This window comes from Dendrobium catenatum, unplaced genomic scaffold, assembly GCF_001605985.2.
Source record: "Dendrobium catenatum unplaced genomic scaffold, ASM160598v2 original_scaffold_62511, whole genome shotgun sequence".
In the NCBI taxonomy this organism is placed as follows: Eukaryota; Viridiplantae; Streptophyta; class Magnoliopsida; order Asparagales; family Orchidaceae; genus Dendrobium; species Dendrobium catenatum.
Genome location: NW_021380961.1, coordinates 351,688 through 372,628, shown reverse-complemented (window position 1 = coordinate 372,628; position 20,941 = coordinate 351,688). Strand labels below are relative to the sequence as shown.

The window sequence follows — 20,941 nt, the reverse complement described above, 5'->3', positions numbered from 1 at the left end:
AACTTGATACGTCACGAGTAAATCCATCTGATTAAATATAAATTTTAATGCATTATTTAAACCAAAAAAAAAATTGAATTAAAATTATGATTGTTCTAACTTAAATTTAGCAAATTTATAATTGAATTGAATATCTCTACGAATATAATGACACCAAAAATGATCTGATTATAAATGAGCTTATTGCTTGATTTCTCTTAACTATTGCCAATCAATTAAGATCGTCCAACAACAATTTTCCAATTATCGTTGCATGACTATTGCCTCTTAACAGCCTACCTAACTTCAATTTCCTATCCATCATAACTTGATTGTCAATTTCCATTGATTTTGTCACCCATCGTCACTAAGAGTATTAAGCAAGCTATTACCTATAAAATCAATGCACGTCGTCAACACCAACTCTAACTCTTAAGATCAATGCCAAGATTTATACTTGATTTCATAGTCTATGATATCCTATTCTCAAAAGTAAATTGCTAAACATTGTACAAATCTTTTCTTAAAGATAACTCAAATGTCTCAAATCTCATCTAACTCCCATTATAGAATATATCATCATTTTCTCTAATTATGATGAAGGTCATCATTTAAAACATGCGACATACAATAGTGAAATCATATGACTGGGCTAAGCCCCATGATTAAATTTTTTTTCTGGATTTTTCACATAAATGGTCAGTAAATTCAGCAACTTTCTTTTATTATTATTATTATTATTATTATTTTCTGTTGTATCCTCGTACAAAATTAAGACCTTAAACTCTTTATCTTAACCGTCGTGAAAATCACCGATTTAAAAAACACAAAGTGAAACATAATCTATCTTAGAAGTTAGAACCCTATATAAGGACTTGTGAATTCCTATTTTATCCTTACCATAATTTCCTTCAAGATCATTCAATGGAAGGTGATTCAACTCAAGCATGTTTAAAAATAAAATTAAAAAAAAAAAGTCAAGAATGTTTAATCTTAAACCTTTTTTGCAAATAAATACCTCAAGATTTTAAATTTTCATTTCACCAAATGAAAAAATTCTGACAAACTAAAAATTACAATATCATTTATATAATTTTGCAAAACTTTTTTGCACTCCAATATGTTCACAAAATGAAATAAACTCTCTTAAATTCAAATAATTGCATACCAACTTCTTGGAATTATCCAAAGTTTTAAAACTTGTGACCATTTTGTCTGTTCTTTGCTCTGTATTTTGGAATTACATATGAATTTGTCAATTAAACATCATTGTTAAGAATCATTAACAAATTGAAACTTTCTCCTTTGTTTTTGTCACTTTATTTGTAAATAATGAGTGATATAACAACAATCAAATATAACAACCAACTTGCTCATTAAATTATGTCAATATTTATATTTTATTTGTGCATCATATCAATGGTGCGCACTTCTTCTTTTTTAAATCTCTTCAATGCTTTCACACTTGAAATTATTGTTTTATTCCTAACCTGATTTCAGTCATGCATTCACACTTAGAAATATTTTAATTAGGTAAAACTCTTCCCAAAATAGAATATATTAGAATTTATTAAGTATTAAACATAATAATTATACAAATTTAATAAATTCTTTTACTATGAGGTGTTAAAAAGTGGCCTCCACGACCTTCCTACGCCCAAGATGACGAAAAATTATTACGTGAGGTGTCCGGACGTCAATCCAGACGCACCTTTTTATCTAGTGCACAGTGTATTGGATGATGCGGCACGTCCGAATTGGACTCCATAAGCATTCAAACACTACATAGAATAATCCCTCCAAAATAACGACACTGCCTTTAGGGTTGAAGTACTATCGTTATCTTTTAATGCCTTCTAGAACCTTCATATGTTACTTTTAGATCGTATTTTAGCAACTTAAAAGACAAGCATTCTAATCATTCACAATCACCTCTATGATATTTATATGATGTCTCTCACCCGCTATCATTCTGTATTGGCATCTCAAAATTATGACACCTCCACCTCCAAGAGAAGAGAAAGATCATCTTGACTACTCTTAGTTACCTTCAACCTAGGGGTGTCAATTTTGGGTCACGGGTCGAGTTCAGGTCAAACCCGAAATTGACCAGGCACTATTCAGGTCAACCCGAACCCGACCCGTTTTTGCAAACAAGTCAGTTTTTCATACCCGACCCGCTTCGGGTCGGGTCAACCCAACACGACCAGAATGACTCGAGACCATGAAAAATTTGTTAGTTTTCGGGTCAAAAAATGGGTCAATCTCCGCTTTTCAGGTAAAAAATGGGGCAATCTCGAATTTTCTGGTCAATTTCAAATCAGAGGGTTGCCCCAAACCCGATCCAATTTTTGAAACGGGTCGAATTGTTGAACTCGAACCTGACCCGTTCATGTTCGGGTTGACCCTAACCTGGAATTTTCGGGTTGGGTTTGAGTCGAGTTTTCGAGTCGTGTCAAATATTGACACCCCTACTTCAACCTACCCTTAGCTAAACAGAAGAGGACAAATTGAACCAACAGTACTATAAGAAGGCCATTGTCATTGTAGGGGACATTGAAGTTAATTATACTGGTGCAATACGAGGGTAAGGAGGCCAGCAGCAAAGAGAAAGGAGGAAACTTTGATTACTTGCAAAGTTCATTATATATACATGTGTAAATGTCATATGAGCATCCTCTAATTATAAGAAATGTTGTCATTTCAAGGAAATAGAAAGCAAGTAATCAAAAAGAGAACAGAGGGGGTGTAGGTGAGCTTTTTCATATAAAACACAGCATGAAAAAATCAACTACATAAAAGTGTTACTTACATGATTTGGGGTTTGATCTTATTCAAAATTGGTTGTGATGACAAGTCTGATGGCTGTATTCTGTATCAAGTATCATCCAATGGCACCAAAGATCTCTTTTAGGTAGTTTTCTGGGCATCATAGTGTTACTGCAACAGTAATGTATCCTCTTACTTCAGAAGTAAATCATTGCATAACCTGCTGATCATGTCTGAAACAAGGTATACAACAGTCATGAAGTATTATTAACCTGCTTATCAGCATTTCTACTTTCTCATCCTCGCCATTGCTGCCTCTGCAAAGGCTTACACTCAGGGGTAGCCAACCTCTCTACTTTGTTTCAAGAAAGATCCTCCGGACTTTCCAGCTTTTCCAATCTTATATTTGAGCACTCGTAAAGGCAACAAGGAAAATATTCTGAACTCATGCGGCATCACAAAAAAATGCTTTGAAGCAAGAAAATAGAAAATTATCAACAACACAATAGATTAAGGCTTCATTTGGGACGGCTTTTACAAGAAAATTTGTATTAGAAAACAGTTTTAGAAAGCAATACGAAAGTTGTCCCAAACGAAGCCTAAATATCAAGGACAGTTCTCTTAAATGTTCTACCAGTGAACTTGATGAATAAGGTTATGAAGAACATTTAAAAGCTAATAGATTGGCTTCACCGTGTATTAAAACATGAAGCAGAGAGAATATTTAAGGCATAGAATAGACCAAATGTAAAACTGAGACATCACAAGCTCAAGCAACCATGCAGATCTATTTCAGCAGACTGTTAACAATTGTGATAAAAGAAATAGAAAAGTTTTAAACCACCTTTCTATAGGTAGGTTGAGAGCTATATCATCTTCATTACATATGATTAATCTCAACATTCCAGATCAAAAGGAAAAAGTACCATAATTAATCCCCCATTTCAAGTCTTTAGCCTTTACTTTTTGCAAACAATAGAGTAGCCATGTATTGATGATCCCTTCAAAAGCTGTTCTATTCACAGATAAAATTATTCCTAAATCAATGGGAGGAATTAATGCAATCCATGTAGTCTTCCCACGGATTACTGTTCACAGCCGTAGATATCTTTGGGATCGTAAGGTTGAGATTTAACAACAACATTATAATCCAATAAGATTGCCAATTTTGAGAAACCAGTAGGAATAAATCAAATAGAGGAATTGAACTTCAGCTATCAGCTATACGTGAAACAACAAAACTATTGATTATCCATAATTGCAATGAAATAATTTTAGTTCTCACTTTATAAATCATAAAAATCAACATGCATCAAAACTTTATAACTGGACTGCAAATGCAATGCGTAGATAGGTATGAGATATATAGATAATTTATTTTCAACTAATCTTTAATATTATCCCATATTAATTTATTATTTGTCTTTTGTTTTTTGTTGATCCAATTGGGATTTCATAAGATTTGCAATCAGTCATTTTTATTTCTTTCAGTAAATTCATCGTATATATATTTGTTAAGAGAGTAAAATTTCTTATTCTAATTGATCACCTATTTTTAAGAACTATTTGAATTTGCCCAACTCTTTGACCACAAATTCATCAATAAGCTTCTTTCTAAGAGACTAATTTCTCTATTATCATCACTTATAATAATTATATTGTTAATATATATAACACGAATTGAGATTATGTCATCAGTTTAGTGTATTATGAAGATGACATGTTCTCCTTGATTTTGTTTATATTCATCTTCATTTATAGCTTTTATGAATCTACCAAACCATGATCTCAAAGATTGTTTAAGGCTATACAAAGCCTTTTTTAATTTACATAATTGTTCTCTATAAAAGAACTATCAAATCTAGGTGATGGATCCATATAGAATTCTTCAACATCACCATGTAGGAAAGCATTCTTTCCATCATAATGTTACATTGACCATCCAGGATCAGCTGCAAGTGAAATTAAAATGTGTATTACATTCATTTTTACAACAAGAGAAAAATTTTCCTGATAGTCAACTCCATAAGATTGAGTATGGCACTTGACTACCAATCTCCCTTGATATCATTCCAGAATTTCATTTACTCTATATTTTATAGAAAAGATTCATCTGCTTTATACTATTCTTTTTTCGTTTTGATAGTTCATGATCTTCGAAGTGTGATTTTTTTTCAAAGCATTCATCTCTTCTCACATAGCATCCTTCCAAATCTTATTTTCAAATGTCTCAAATAAAATTTGAGGTATTATAATAGACTTAGAGCTGATACTTATAACAAAGGCTTTATTGGTAGGAGAAATTTTTGAAAAAATACATACAGTGAGATAAGATGCAAAAAAGAATGTGCAAATATGTAATGATAGCCGATCATTGTTGCCTAATAATAGTTCTGATTTTTAAGTTTACTGGAGATTTTGGCTAGGCTTACTTCTTCTTATATAGACTTGAAGGGATACATTTAAGTTTGCATTGTAGAAATGTCAAGATGAAAAATAGAGGTTTCGTCAAAAATTTTATCTCTATTTTCCATCTAGTTGAGAGTTCTCCAAAAAAAGAGTTTGATTGAAAAAGCTTTCTTTATCATTTGACATCTTTTAAAGTAAAAAAAAAATGTTGTAGTTGAGTGATAATAGTTTTACCCTTTTTTATTGGAGGAACACCTATTAAAGATACATTTAAGAGCTCTAGAATAAAATTTATCGCTGTGTTGGTTGTAGATATGGATATAAGTAATGTGACACTTGTAAAATTGATGAACCATTCAACCCGTTCTAATTTGACCAGATTCAAGGTAATCCATTAAATTTCTTCATTTGAACTCTTCTACATGTGTATGAAAAAGTTAAATATGCATGTGAGAGTCTACATATGATCTGAAATGAGTCCCGATGATCTATTTGCATGTTTGAGCAAGTCTGATTTTTTCCTCTGGGTGTCGCAGCGCTTGGGTTGGCAACGCTTCGACGCCAATGCTCTCGGGTTTTTTGGCAGAATAATTCAACACGACATAACTGTGGGTTTTCTAAGTGAGCACCGTGGCGAGTGCCACTCGCATCGTAACACTAGGTCAAATTTTAATATTTAAAATATCCAAATCTATTATTCCATTTGATGTATTTTGTCTGATTCGTCGCCTTGCGAGAGAAAGGGAGAGAATCCTTGAGAGATAAAGTCTATTTTGAGGCGCTCTAGGTCATTTTCAAATTTCAACTGATAATTCAGTACTGAAAATTATCCAGCTCGAGGTATGTTGCATTTTGCTTATCTTAGTTTTTAATAATTCAACAGTTTTGAGATTTTTCTAATTAAAAATATGAATTTACGATGCTTAAACTGAGATAACTTTTACCGTGTAACTCTACGTTGCACCGATACGGATACGACACGATACGAATACAGGACACGTCAATTCTTAAAAATTTAGGATACGAGTACGGCGCGAACACAACATTGTAATTTATAAATCATAAATAAAAATTAAGAAATCAATCAAAGCATAATATTTGAAATTACAAAAAAAAAATGAAAGCAACTCATTTGTAGCCTTGTAGCTTATAATATCAAAATAAAAGTAAACACTAAATATCTAGTACAACAACAAAAGCATAAACATAAATTGTCTATTACATGAAATTTCAACTATTAAGTAGAAGGAATGATATGATTAGCTTCTTCAGTGGGTTATCATTGAACTTCTATATCATCTTCAATAAATATCATAGCTTCTGATTCAAGCTCATCAAGTGAAAGATTATCAATTTTTAATATTCTCATATCATCAAGAGACTCAAATCCATCTCGAAAATGAGAGAACCTCGCTCGCAGCCGCGGAATTAAATACAACGCGTCTTTTTTGGTATTTCTTTTTGTTTTTCAACGGACACGTATATCGGACACACATGTACCTTCAAAATTAAATAATATTTTAATTGGATACGGCTTTGCTATATCTGACACATATCAATGTCGTATCAGAGGCGTATCCATGTATCGGTGTATCAGATACAACACGCCTTCATAAATAGGTGTATCAGTGCAACATAGGCGTAACTTTTGGTATGTTTTAGAGAATGTAGTTATCTACATTTATATATTTTATGTAAAATATGGATAGAGAATGTAACTTCTGACAAACGTAGTTATGTATTCATTTTGTTTTGTTATTCATGTGCATGTATAAGTTGTTGTTTGTGTGTTGTTAGTTCTAATGGATTAGCCCGAGCATGACATGAATGATAGGCAATGTGCGGCCAGAGTCCACCGATAGTCAGTACAACCCCTACTGTTCGCTATTTTACATATTTATTTTCTTTTTAATTCTATATAGCATTGTGTATAAATAGTCAATGAAAGAAAGAAAAATCTAAGTTTTTCTAATCACGCCTTCTTTTCTACACATATAATTGCAATTAACAATCAGCCTGCAACCCACATAAAAATGAATTTTCCCATAGTCAATTTAGATTAATATTGAAATATATATGAAACACAATTAACTAAAATATGATTGTGTTAAAAAGCTCACAAAATGGGAAAAAATCAATTTCACCACATAAAATGATGGAGAAAAAAAAAACTATCAAAGCAGTGATTCTACATTTTTGGATTCCAAACTACTTGTTTCAAATATAAATCTGCAACCGAATAATGTATTTAAGGAGATAAACTAAGACTAACGAATAAGCAATAATATTTGATACAGAAGATTTATCAAATAAAGAACGCAGCATGGATTTCATCTATGGATGTCAGGATAAAATAAGACTAGAACGAATAAGCAAAATTTTGACTATGGCACATAAATTAACAGTGCATCATAGATAAATTACATGGGCACATACATCTATTGGCTTCGCTACTTGCAAAGTGACTTGCAACCGAATCCTTCCATACGACTTTGCTCGAACATTTAACCCTTCTCACATCTGCGCAGCCTGCAAGATATGCCCACTCACATCATCATCACCTATCCTATTTTCAGAGTCATGAGTTAAGCCCAACAGCTCTTCCTTAGCTTTCTGGGCATCATTTTCTCCTAATGGAGGTAACATTACAGCATTCTTCTTGTAATTCCACACAAGCATTGAAACGTATTCCTGAGGGGTTATGAGCCCCTCTTCCCTAATGCATTTCCTTTGCTCATCAAGAGTCTTCCGGTCCTCAAGCTTGATATACTCTAATAAAAAATTCTCATGATCTGGCTTCCATCTACTTGGAAATGGTGTGTAATCTGTCTCTGGTACAAGGGACATTCTCGTGTACTGAAGTCCCTCAATAGAATCCACAAGGCCCATCCTCATTAACTCGTTGTACTCTGGTGATTGCCCCTTCTTATCCTTCAATGGCCGTTGAAGATTCCTTGCACCAATCTTGTACACTTTAGCTCTAGATCGAAGCTTGTATTTAGCAGCATAGAGCTTTGCCAAGGATCCCCGGATAATATAAGAACAAAAGTTGACAACTTTTTTGCGGTTATCGGCATACCGATACCATTCCACCATTGTTGATAAGAACTTGTTCATCTGTGCATTAGTGTGTGCCTGAGTAGCATGGAACATTCGAAAGCAAGGCTGAGGATCTGGGTCTCTGTCACCCTTCAAGAATTCTAGTTTCCTGAACTGCTTTATGCACTGCTTCAAACTTGCAGTCACTGACAATAGTGTGCCCACACCCTTCTCACTAATGATCTTACCTCCAGTTGCAGTATACCTGAGAGTAGGATACACAACCCGGCGGCACAACACATGGTCAAGAAACATGATCCCCTTAGTAATATGCTCAATTGGAACACTCTCATTATCCAATTTAAGCTGAAATCTGTGATCACAAAACTGAATAAGTTGCTTTCTCAATTCAGCAGCATCAGCACGAGGACCTCTCACACCAACCAAAATGTGCCCTCCAAACCTAATATAGTCCATCTTCCTCGTCTTGTCCGGCCCACTTGTCGGCACAAACTCTGGCCACGAGGTGTTCCCTTGCTCTATGTCTCCCTCCTCCCCTGTCCAAATAACATCAGCCTTAGATGGCTTATAAAAGTCCTTGATTTTGCCCTCCATCCACTTATCCAATTCATCAAGACAAATATTTGCGAGCAAGGGACTGAGAACCCCGCAATGGCCCCAGTTGGGATACTTGTCGGCCTCCGCTGGTGCAAAACCAAAGAAGGATTGGAGCCAGTATGGATCAGGCTTCGGTTCATCCTCTGCCAAAACACGCTTTTTCTGATACTTGCGCTTCTTCTTCTTCTTCTTCGCTTCATCCTCGGCAGGATTGCCAGTAACCACAGGAGTCACAAGCGCTGACTTGATCAAATCAACAATCTTTCTATCCCTAACCTCCCGAATGAGAGCGCTGAGAACCAATCCAGGCTTGACGCCATCCAGAATCGTACTAAGATCACCCTTCAAATACCATAGATACCCAGCAAAGCTACGGCGAATGGTGCGAACGACGGTGTGGGCAGTGCGGCCAGGGCGAAAGGCGTATGATTTCTGCGAGAACCTCGCCTCAAAGACGGGTTCGAGAAGAAAAAGAAGAACTTCCTGTACGATTCGGTCCTGGAAAGGGGAAGGTTGGGGGTTAGTGAGGAGGGCACGAATCTTGCGCTTGGAGAGGGAGGAAAGATCAGTCTTGTCGCGTGGGGAACGGATAAAGAACTCGAGGCGGGCTCCCCAGCGGAAACGACCGTCAAGAACGGCGTTGCGGAGGACTAGGATGTCATCGAGAGCAGTGTGGGAGATGGAGGATTTGGGGAGGTATGAGCCGGTCTCGTCGGCGTAGACCTTTTGATAGGACAAAATCCAAAGTTCGGGTCGGGTGAGGTGGTCGGAGAGAGAAGTGATTGTAGAAGAGGGATTGCGGAAGCTGGATATCCAGAGGGAGGAGAGGGTGGCGATGGCGTCTTCTTTGAGGAGGGGGGAGAGGGAAGGGGAGACGGAGGAGGGAAGAAGGCGGCGGCGGGGGGCAGAGGGAGGTGGGTGAGGATTAGAGGAGAGAGAACGGAGGAGAAAGGGTAGAGAGCAGTGAGGCGAGAGGAGAGATGCGGCGGCAGGAGAGGAGAAGAGTAGGCGAACGAGGGAGAGGTTCCGATGCATCGGGGGTGGAGGGGTGAGGAGCTCACCCTAGAGCACTGAGAGTAGGGCTCATGGCGCCTTTGGGTGCTCTGAGTCGGAGTGGAACTCGTGCAGGAAAGTCTCTATGTCAATCTGGGCGAATTATTATGTCCCGTCTCACCCCACCGACGGAACATCAATTTAAACGCGTCACGTCACTTGAATATACTGTACCCTAAGTATATCTGGGTAACGTGATGCATCTGAATTGATGTCCAGACAAATCCGAACACCGGACATAATAATTTTCGGTCAATCTACATCTCATCTATATGTGCTTATGCTACTACAATCCCTCCATAAGTCTTCAATCTTCATCTAAAACACCATAAATCTTAATTACCACTTCCAAGTTCTTAACAAAGTTATCAAACAACCTTACTCGAGCCCTCATCCCTTAACTAAGGTTTTGTTTGGAACAACTTTTAAAACAATTTTTAAGTACAATTTTTTTTTAAAATTAGCAATTTTTTACTAAAAATTTGCTTTAAAAAATAGTTAGAAAGCTGTCTCAAATGAAGACTAAGGTTTCGTTTGGGACGGCTTTCTTACTGCTTCTTAAAATGACTTTCTAGTACCAAAATTTAAATTTTTTCACTAAAAAGCCGTTTTAAAAAGCAGGAAAAAAATTGTCCCAAACGAAACCTAAGTCCACAAAATAAATTTACACTCGTAAGTCTTACCATCTTTAAAATCACATACCTCCTTAAAATTGATCAAAAACCTCAACAAAATCTAACACGCAACACTTATATGTCCCCACACGTCTTTTTTCAATTTTACAATACCTCAATCCACCATCAACATCACAATCATTATTTATCAATCTAACCTAGTCATTAATTGACATTGATTCATGATGTTAGCCTTTATTAATGCTCTTTGGCTTATAATTCTAAATGTATGTTGATCATTGTTACCCAAGGTCACTGATCAACATTACTTATCATTTATTATTGATCAACATTCACCAATGTCCACAATACTAGATATTTATTGACCAACATCACCCAATAATCAACAAATTATTCTGTGTGAACACTGAACGCCATCCAGAAACCAACCAAAATGTGCCACATCACCACCTGCTCGACACCGCTCGATATTGATGGCGTGGTGCATTCTGATTGGTCTCCGGATTGTGATCTGCGTTCGGTGTCCGCACAGAATAATCTCTCCCCATAATCATAGTTGATCGATATCAAATTGTCAATGCTCAGCATTGTGGGCCCAATTCAAGACAACTCAATGGACTGAAAAGACAAAGATAGCAACTCACTACTTATGTTAAATTTTTCAAGAGGACAACAAACTTATGGATGCTTAAGTTGGGTATACACATACTTTTACAGACATTGAAAGAAATCAAACTCGTTAATATGTATACACTAGAGGGAATCAATCACATAAAAAAGAGGAAATTAAGAGCTTGAACATTATATGAGATAAGCAACCATTAATCATGCCTTGAGGAACATTTTGTTTCTCCAATTTATTGCCACCACCTTCCTTGATCAATTTATTACACATCTATCATTTAGGGAATAAGTTAAACATATTACTAGTGTTATTAATTACTCATGTAATATAGAAACTTGCTTAGCCTAGTTATCATACATCAAGAAGTTAGCAATTCTTAATTAAAATGAGAGATAAATATGAAGAAAAAAACTTAGAAATTAGAGTCAGCATTTACATTAAATCAAGAGAAATTTGAGGCCTCAGTTTTAAACTAAAATATTGTTAAGACATTTAAAAAATAAGTTAAACAAACAACTTTGATGGAATGTTCTTAACTTAAAAGTAAGACCTCAATTACAAAGATTATAGAGAGTTTTATTCACAAAGAGCATCATGGAAATTAAGTGAACTTTGTTGGAATGTTTCTAAATTAAGAATGAAACCATCATTTATACACTGCAAACACGTTGTTATTTCCACCACCACCAACCCACAATCAATCGGTCACCGCCTATTACTATCACTACTAACCACCACCCCTCTCAGTCGTCACCGTCCGCACAGACCGCTACCACCACCAGCCACTGTAGTTAGCTGCCAACCAGCCGTCGATCGCCACCACCGGCCACCTCGGCCACAATATTTTTGCATTTTACATTGCATTCACTTTACTTCAAACTAAACAAAGAAAAGTAAAGTCACGCATTTATTTTACACTTATCCAAACAACTCCAAAATATTCATTTTACGTTGCATTCCTTTTACATTGCATTCCCTAAAAAGAAACAATCAATTAAAAAGAATTTCAATAACATATAACTTCTGAAAGTTAATATAGACTTAGTATTATTATTTATTATTTATTATTTTGTTACAAGTAATTGAAATCTTATATTCTACTCTCCTCTCGAGAGTGATTTCTTACTATGAGTGGTGATGAAAAAAAGTTAGGAGTATACATCCAAATGTTTCAAGGGCTCAATTCAAGTGAAGTTCGTCCAATTAAAGACAATTTAATGGAATGAGACAGAAGGAGAAAGCAAACTCACTCGAGTCATGTCGAACTCAATAAGATCATATTGAATTTACAAAGACTTAGATTGGGCCTTACTTAAGTTTAGTAGCCTCTAGTCAATATTCATTCCAACCATCTAGCTACCGCGTGGTGATTTCATCTAGTAAGCTGACAACTTCAACCGATAAGTTTGCGACTTCATCCATCATAGCAAGAAACTTCATTCAAGTTGATGCTTCAACAAAACCATAGCATTCATTCATGAGCGATTTTAGCCATAGAATACTGAATATTTTCTTGTAATATTGATTACTCGTCATCTATAATCATATAATAAGAAGCTATTAAAATTTTTCATGTATTTCTTATTTATCATATAGAGTTAAGACCTTTAAATAGGTGTCATTCATTTTTTTTGACACTGAGGTTTCATTTGGAACAGCTTTCTTATTAATTTCGACATCTTTCTAGCACAAAAAATTATCCAAAATAACAAAAAAGTAGTGGTAAAAAATTGTCCTGAACCAAACCTTTTAAATTATTACGTCCTCGACCGAACGTAGAGGAACGTCCGGTCTGAGGCCAAATCGCGCCAAAAAACGAGAAATACCGAGCAATACCAAACAATAACGAGGAATACCATCACGTGAAGACCCAATACCGAGTTATAACGAGTTATACGGAGCAATACCGAATTATACAAAAGTTGTACCGAGTTTTTTCTCGGTACAACTTGGTATTGCTCGGTATAGCTCGGTATCACTCGGTATTGATCTTCACAGAGCGGTATTCCTTGTTATTATCAAATAATACCTAGTAATACCGAGTTTTTTGGCGGGATTTTGCCTCCGACCGGATGTTCCTCTACGTCCTTGCACCGAACCTAAAACTGTTTTTTCCTCTAATTTATGTTCTTTATAGTTATATATAATTAAAATTTCAAAATAAACTGATCTAAAAAATACCATTAAAATTCCAGCAATTTTTTCTAAAACATTTTAGCCCCCGTTGTTGAGGCTTGTGGTTGGGCTTTGCCGCAACCGAGAGGCCTACTATAGATTTTGTTTGGGCTGGATCTGCTATTCTATCGGCCCAATTTAGGTAGAGTACCAAAAACTGAACCCGACATTTTTAGGAGTTCCAACTCTCCAACCACCTCATAGTCTGAAGATAAATAATATTGTCAAATGGTTGGTAATCTATCTGAACAGATTTGAACCGGGATCAATTCTATATTTTATATGGTTATAATTCTTAATTATTTCATTTTATGTTATAATTTTATTAAAAAAATTATATATAAAACTATATGATTTACATATTTAATTTAACATTTAAATTTTATTATTTAAATATATAAAACTAAAAAAATTAAATAGAATAAAAAATATTAACTCCCATTATAATCTTGTCACCATGTTTTCGCTCTCATCACCTCTTTTCTGTAAGATTTCATTATTCTTCATATGCTACCTATCACGACTAGTCTTATTACCCTTCACAAACTAATCCCACAACCTTTCGTCACCTTAATTCTACATTAATCGATCTCATCTTTGTGGCCCTTTGCCAGACTTTGTCTACATCGCCTTTCTTATGTTGTTGGTCACCACCAATCCTATCGTCCTTTGCCAGCTAACTCCATTGCCCTCAGGGGCGGAACCAGCCTTAATATTTAGGTGGGGTCAGACATTATAAGTAACTGTTGGTGTTGCCTCAAATTTGGCTCGACCCTTCACTACAAGAAAATAAGTCAACAACAACCAAGAAAATGAGTCGTATGTTTCACAGATATGCTGGGGTCCAAGGAGGCAGTGCTTCCTAGCTGGGCTCGACCTGATCGATTAGGTCGCTGGGTCAAGGGGCAGTGCCCCTGCAGGGGTTTTCAGGGGAAGTGTCCTCAAAACAAATTTTGGTTGTAAGGATATTTTTGGAATTCAAATTAATAAATAAAATGATAAATTCTTTTTACTATTTCTCTTTGTATTTGGTTCATCGTCTCCTAGCAATATCAACTCTACACAATGTGTTTAATTATGTTGGAGATAATTGCTTAAAGATTATACTATTTTAAAATTTTTAGTTGGGCAATTACCTAAAAAGCCTTATAATAAAGACAGAAAATAGATGGAGGGGGACAAATTACCTAAAGAATCATTCCACGGTTACTTTGCCTTCAATCCATGATGACTTCGTCTCCATCACCCTTCATCTCTGTCATTTAATCTCTATTAACTAAGTATTATATTTGCATTACCTATATTAATGGAATATTATATTTGATAAATAGAAAATTTTATATATTAAATATATAAATGCTATGTATGCAAATCCCCTAACTTTTATTTTACACCAAACAATACAACACTATTGTAATATAACTGTTGCGTCCTTGAATATTTGCAGCGGTAGAGAAATATAAAGTTTAATGTTTTAGCATTGCACAAAGATCCAGCACGCAATTAGATAAGAGAGAGCGTGTAGCGTTCATAAGAGACACCATAATTTTTACGTAGAACCCTGGGGCATGGCCCAGTTTGAATGAATCTACTAATATTTACAGTCGATTACAAATGAGACTCTTTCTTGGGAGAAGGCCTTGGCTTGATGTCACAAATGTACATCATATAGAGCGCATTACATGGTGGGAGTTACAATAATCATCATAGACATGTTTGTTTGGTCGGCATGACCATAATTGATAGGATAGAGATCAGAAAGAATATAGTAGGCAGGAGACCGGAGTCAGAAAGATCATTGTCCGTCAATGTAGGTCGGTAGGAGAACGAGATCAGAAAGACCGCTGTTTGGAGATATAGGTCGGAAGGACCGTAGTAGGTGACGGAGGTCGGAAGGACCATAGTTGGCAGTAGAGAGAGGTCCAAAAGTCTATTGTAGTATGGCAGTACTCTTGTAGAACTCTAAGCATCAAGTGGTGGCCTGACAGAAGTTCGGGCCTCATGTGGTGATTTGTCAGAAGTTCGGGCCTCAGGTGGTAGTCCAGCAGAAGTCCGGATGTTAGGTGGTGGTCCGACAAAAGTCCGAGCATCAGGTGGTGGTCCGGCGGAAATTCGGGCCTCAGGTGGTGGTCCGGTAGAAGTCCAGGTGTCACGTGCTGGTCTGGGAGAGGTCTGGGCCTCATGTAGTGGTACGACATAACCTAGGGCCTCAAGTGGTGGTCCGGCGAAGCTCAGGGCCTAATGTGGTGATCCGGTGGAGCAATGATGTCAAGCGGTGGTCTGGCAGAGGTGAGGGCCTCAAGTGGTAGTCCGGCGGAGCTCAGGGCCTCAATTGGTGGTCCGGCAAAGCTTAGGACCTCAGGTGATGGTTGGGCGGAGCAACGATGTTATGCGGGTTGTCCGGCGGAGGTGACGGCCTCAAATGGTGGTCCGACGGAGCTCAGGGCCTCAAATGGTGGTAAGCCGAAGCAATGATGTCAGGCAATGGTTCGGCGTAGGTGAGGGCCTCCAGTGGTGGTCCTGCGGAGGTGAGGGCCTCAAGTGGTGGTCTGGCGGTGGTCCTGTGGAACTCAAGCGGTGGTCCGGTGGAACTTAGGCGGTGGTCAAGGAGGAGCTTCTTCCTTCTCTTCTTCATTCTCTTCTCTTCTTCTCTTCTTGGTGGAGCCCCCTCTCAAGAGAAATGAGGGGTCTCTTTATAGATTTCTAGAGTGGCATGACCCATAAATAGGTGAGAGATAAAGGATAAATGGGGAGTGGTTGAATGGACAGCTAATATTGAATCCCTTGATTGTGAACCATTTGTCAGATATTTGAAGGTCTTAATGAAGTTAGATTTTGACGATCTTAGGCTCGTTGGATTTGTTTCGTCGAACCACTCGATTCAAATATAAACACGTAATGTTTGGAAACTGTTTGGTAATCAAAATTGTGGTTCAAACCTTCCAACAGTGCTTCGGGTACTTGATTTCTACTCATTTGGACTCGGATTGAGTCGAATTTTGTGTTGTTGGGTTCGTATTCTTGAGACGTTCAGTTCAAATATAAGTTTGATGAAATCGGAGTTTGGATGATCCCAATTTTAATTTTGGAAGTTTCCAACTTGATTTTTCATCGAGATTCGTGCCCGATCAACATAATTTTTTAATGACGTCTCAGTTGCCCCCTATTTTTGGATGTCAAAGTTTCAGAAGTCTGAAAATATGAGTTGTGGTCTACCCGATGTTACGTCTTGGAATATTTTCACACAGAATTATCCACGTGGGATTTCAACTCTCGTCATTGGTCTTCTACCTGATGCCGGACTTATACCCGACACCAAAATTTCACTCGTCGTCGGATTATTACCCATCGCCGGAATTTCGTCGGGCTTCTCCCTGACCTTGAATTTCTGTCTGTCGTTGGACTTATGCCCGTTGACGAACTTTTTCTACCCGACGTCAGACTTTCACCCATCATCAGACTTATTCCCGACATCAGACCTCTGCAAGATCTCTCGAAGAAAGAGGAGAAGGCTCCTACTCAATGAGACGGGCCGTAGACCTGCACAGGGCATACCACCCGAACAGGACTAGGAGAATGCCTCATCGTGAGGAAGAGAATAAGAAGGGAGAGAGAAATCTCCTTCTTGCGGAGAGGGCCCCTCGGGCTTAATTTAGATTATACACCCAAATATTCCATGGGCTCAATTCAAGTAAAGTTAGGCCAGATGAAGATAACTTAGTGGAATGAGACAGATGGAGATAGCAAACTCACCCAAGTCATGTCGAACTCAATAAGATCATTGTGAACTTGCCAAGACTTAGATTGGGCCTTACTAACTTATGTTTAGAAGCCTCTAGTCAATACTCATTCAATCATTTGGCCACCGTGTGACGACTTCATCTGGTAACCTGACAACTTCAACTAATAAGTTTGCAACTTCATCCATCATAACAAGAAACACCATTCAAGTTGATGCTTCAACCAACCCATAGCATACATTCATGTGTGATTTTAGCCCTAGAATACTAAATATTTTCTTGTAATATTGGCTACTTGCCATCCATAATCATATAATAAGAAGCTATTAAAAATTCGTATATATTTCTTATTTATCATATAGCGTTAAGACCTTTAAATATGTGTCGTTCATGTGGGACAGCCTTCTTATTATTTTCTACATCTTTCTAGCACAAAAATTTACCCAAAACAATAATGAAGTAATGGTCAAAAACTGTCCCGAACGAAGCCTTTTAAATATGGTATTTTTCACTGTTTTTCCTCTAATATATGTTCTTTATAATTATGAATTCAACAAAATAAATGTATATTTAGTAAATTAAATTAAAATTCAAAATTAACTGATCTCAAAATATCATTAAAATTTCAGCAAGTTTTTTCCAAAAAAATTTACCCCTTCTTTCGCTGTTGAGGCTTGAGGTTGGGCTTTGCCGCAGGCAGAAAGGCCTGTTTTAGATTTGTTTGGGCTGGATCTTCTATGTTGCTAGCCCAATTTACGAACAGTAACAAAAATTGAGCCCGACATTTTTAGTTCCAACTCTCCAACCACCTCAAAGTCTAAAGAAAAATTATATGGACAAATGGTTTGGTAATCTATCTGAACAGATTTGAACCGATAATTTAGGAGTTCAACTCCAGATTTTATATGGTTATACTTCTAAATTATTTCATTTTATGTTATAGTTTTATTAACTTTTATTTAAAAATTATATATATAATTATATCATTTACATATTTAATTTAACATTTAAATATTACTATTTAAATATATAACACTCAAAAATTAAATAGAATAAAAAATATTGACTCCCATTATAATCCTGCCACCAAGTTTTCGATCTCATCACCTCTTTTCTATGAGATCTCATCATTCTTCACATCATGCTGGTCACAACTAGTCTCATTACCCTTCACAAACTAATCCCACCATATTTCGTTACAATAATTCTACACTAATTTAGCTCGAACTTCACTACAAGAAAATAGGTCAATAGCGACCAAAAAATGGGTCATATGCTTCTTAGATATGTTGGGGGTCCAAAGGGCCAGCGCCTCTTGAAGGGGTTCGACCTGACCGATCAGGTTGTGGGGTCAAGGGCAGTGCCTCTGTAGAGGTTTTCAGGGGCATTATAAGTAACTGTTGGTCTTGCCTTGAATTTAGCTCAACCTTTCACTACAATAAAATAGGTCAATAGCGACCAAGAAAATGGGTTGTACACTTCGCAGATATGTCGGGGGTCCAAGAGGACAGTGCCCCCTAGCGGGGTTCGACCTTACCGCTCAGGTTGAGGAGTCCAAAGCCAGTCCCCCTACAGAGGTTTCCAGTGGCAGCATCCTCAGAACAAATTTTGGTTGTAAGGATATTTTTGGAATTCAAATTAATAAATAATAAAATAATGAATTCTTTTTACTATTTCTCTTTTATTGGTTCATCGTTCCCTAAAAATAACACCTCTACAAAATATGTTTAATTACTTTAGGGGTAATTGGATTAAAGACCATACTATTTTAAAAACTTTAGGGGTGTAATGACTAAAACCCTTAACTTAAAGAAAAAAAAAATGAGGCAGACAAATTTTTTGAAGAATCAAATAATAAAGAATTTTGTTATTGCCCTAACTATTTGAATAATAGAAAATTTTATATATTTAATATTATAAATGCCATGTAATGCAAATCCCCTAACTTTTATTTGCACCAAGCAGGAAACACTGTTGTAATATAACATTACAAGAAGCAATAACTTCTTATTGAGAATCCTTTTAAGCTATTTGATTGCTTCAAGTTAATAAAAAAGTCTTGAAAAAGCAAAGGAATATTTGATAATCATTTTTTTATTTTTTTTTAAATAAGTTAATATAAAAATAAAATGTTTGGCAGATTTTATTTTTTATTTTTAAAAATTACTTATATTAAAACTATTATAAAAATTAATTGATTTTTTACTTTTTTTAAATACTGAAATATGTTTTTGTTGCTCTATAGTTCAATACGGCATTAATATTTCGCCTTAATAAATATTTTCATCATTTTAAAAATAACCAAGATAATAATAGTAATAATAATAATAAAATGATTGCAATTTTATAAATCAATAATTATTTAAATCTATAAATTATACTAAAAAAATCTTTAAAATAAAATTTATTTGAAAACAAAAACATATAATTTTCATTTTCAAGCAAGAAAATGTGCTCATTGATGAAAATCAAACAAAATTCTAATCAAATTTTAAATTTAGTCAAACCTAATCCAAATCTGGACTAACCGTTGACCAAATCTGCACGTTGAGTCCTTAATTATTATTAAATTTTGTTAAGTACATGCAGTTGCTACAGGTGATAAGTTAGGTTGGTTAGCTTAACAGAGCATTTAAAATATCATTAAGATTTAATCTGTCGTTAATAAATCATTAATCAGATCCTGTATCTTAAATCTTTTATGTTCACAGTTCAACTGCTCTAACGTCCATAAACTTGCAATAATTTCATGGGAAGTTTTTAATTGGTGATTTAATTTCAGATAAATAATGTTCCATTAGATGCTCAATTCTCCCCTTTTTATTATTTTTTTTTTTGTGTAGCTCACATATTTTTTTAAGGTAAGATAGAATAATATAATAATAATAATAATAATATATATTTTTTAAATATCAAAGGGGGATATTTTGTTGTAGCATTTTGAAATATATTTATAAATAGGAATATTGCTATAAAAAAAACAGCTTGAGGATTGTTAATGGAATACTATTTTTTTAATGTTGATAAATTTCTTCATATTGGCTCAACTCCCTAGAAGAAGATATTATTATGTGTGGAGTCCGGACCGGTGAACTGTTTGATTTTTGTAAATGTACCTAGCAAAAGTGATGTAAAAACACAGTCATTGTTCACCACTGCGTTTTTATTATGCTTTTGCTTAGACACAACTTCGGTCCGGACTCTGAACTTAATAATCTCTCCTAGAAGAGACTAATCATTGTCTTGGTGACGATTTTTTCATCAAGAGTCTCATGAAAGAATGAAATAATATTCGATATAACTTGAACACGAGAAGTAGATGGACTTCTTTCTTTTGATAAGAAAAGCATCCTAAGCAAATAATATTGAAGAACTCAAAATTATTTTAATTTGTATTATGGTTTTCATCTTCAAAGTCATTTTGTAGAAGAATTAATAATTAAAGTTTTTTATCCAATCAATCTTTAGCATAATGATGCATTGATAAAGATTTTTATAATATATCATAAATAAATTTCAAAGTTTTTTTTTTGTAAAATATGATAAATATTAGATATATTATTTTTTAAAAAATATAAATATAAATTATTTTATAATTTATCATTCATCATTAAAATAAAATTAATTAACACATCGTCCTATCATAGCAGAGTGCTATTGTTCTGATCGAATTCAAACAATCTTAATTCTCATTTATGAAGAGAACATCCTATTGATTGCATGAAATTTTTTTTTGTAAAATATGATAAATATTAGATATATTATTTTTTAAAAAATATAAATATAAATTATTTTATAATTTATCATTCATCATTAAAATAAAATTAATTAACACATCGTCCTATCATAGCAGAGTGCTATTGTTCTGATCGAATTCAAACAATCTTAATTCTCATTTA

At 35.3% G+C, this 20,941-nt stretch overlaps 1 protein-coding gene across 1 annotated transcript; it reads right to left on the bottom strand.

Annotated features, from left to right (window-relative positions):
• Positions 1-7,403: 7,403 nt before the first annotated feature.
• Positions 7,404-9,946, bottom strand: LOC110099541 (nuclear intron maturase 2, mitochondrial). Its single transcript, XM_020826734.2, has one exon. The coding sequence runs from the start codon at positions 9,847-9,849 to the stop codon at positions 7,672-7,674; it is 2,178 nt and encodes a 725-aa protein (XP_020682393.1). The 5' UTR covers positions 9,850-9,946; the 3' UTR covers positions 7,404-7,671.
• Between the last annotated feature and the right edge of the window lie 10,995 nt (positions 9,947-20,941).

Coding starts and splice junctions, on each gene's coding strand:
- LOC110099541 (XM_020826734.2), bottom strand. CDS start 9,849: ATGCATCGGAACCTCTCCCTCGTTCGCCTACTCTTCTCCTCTCCTGCC.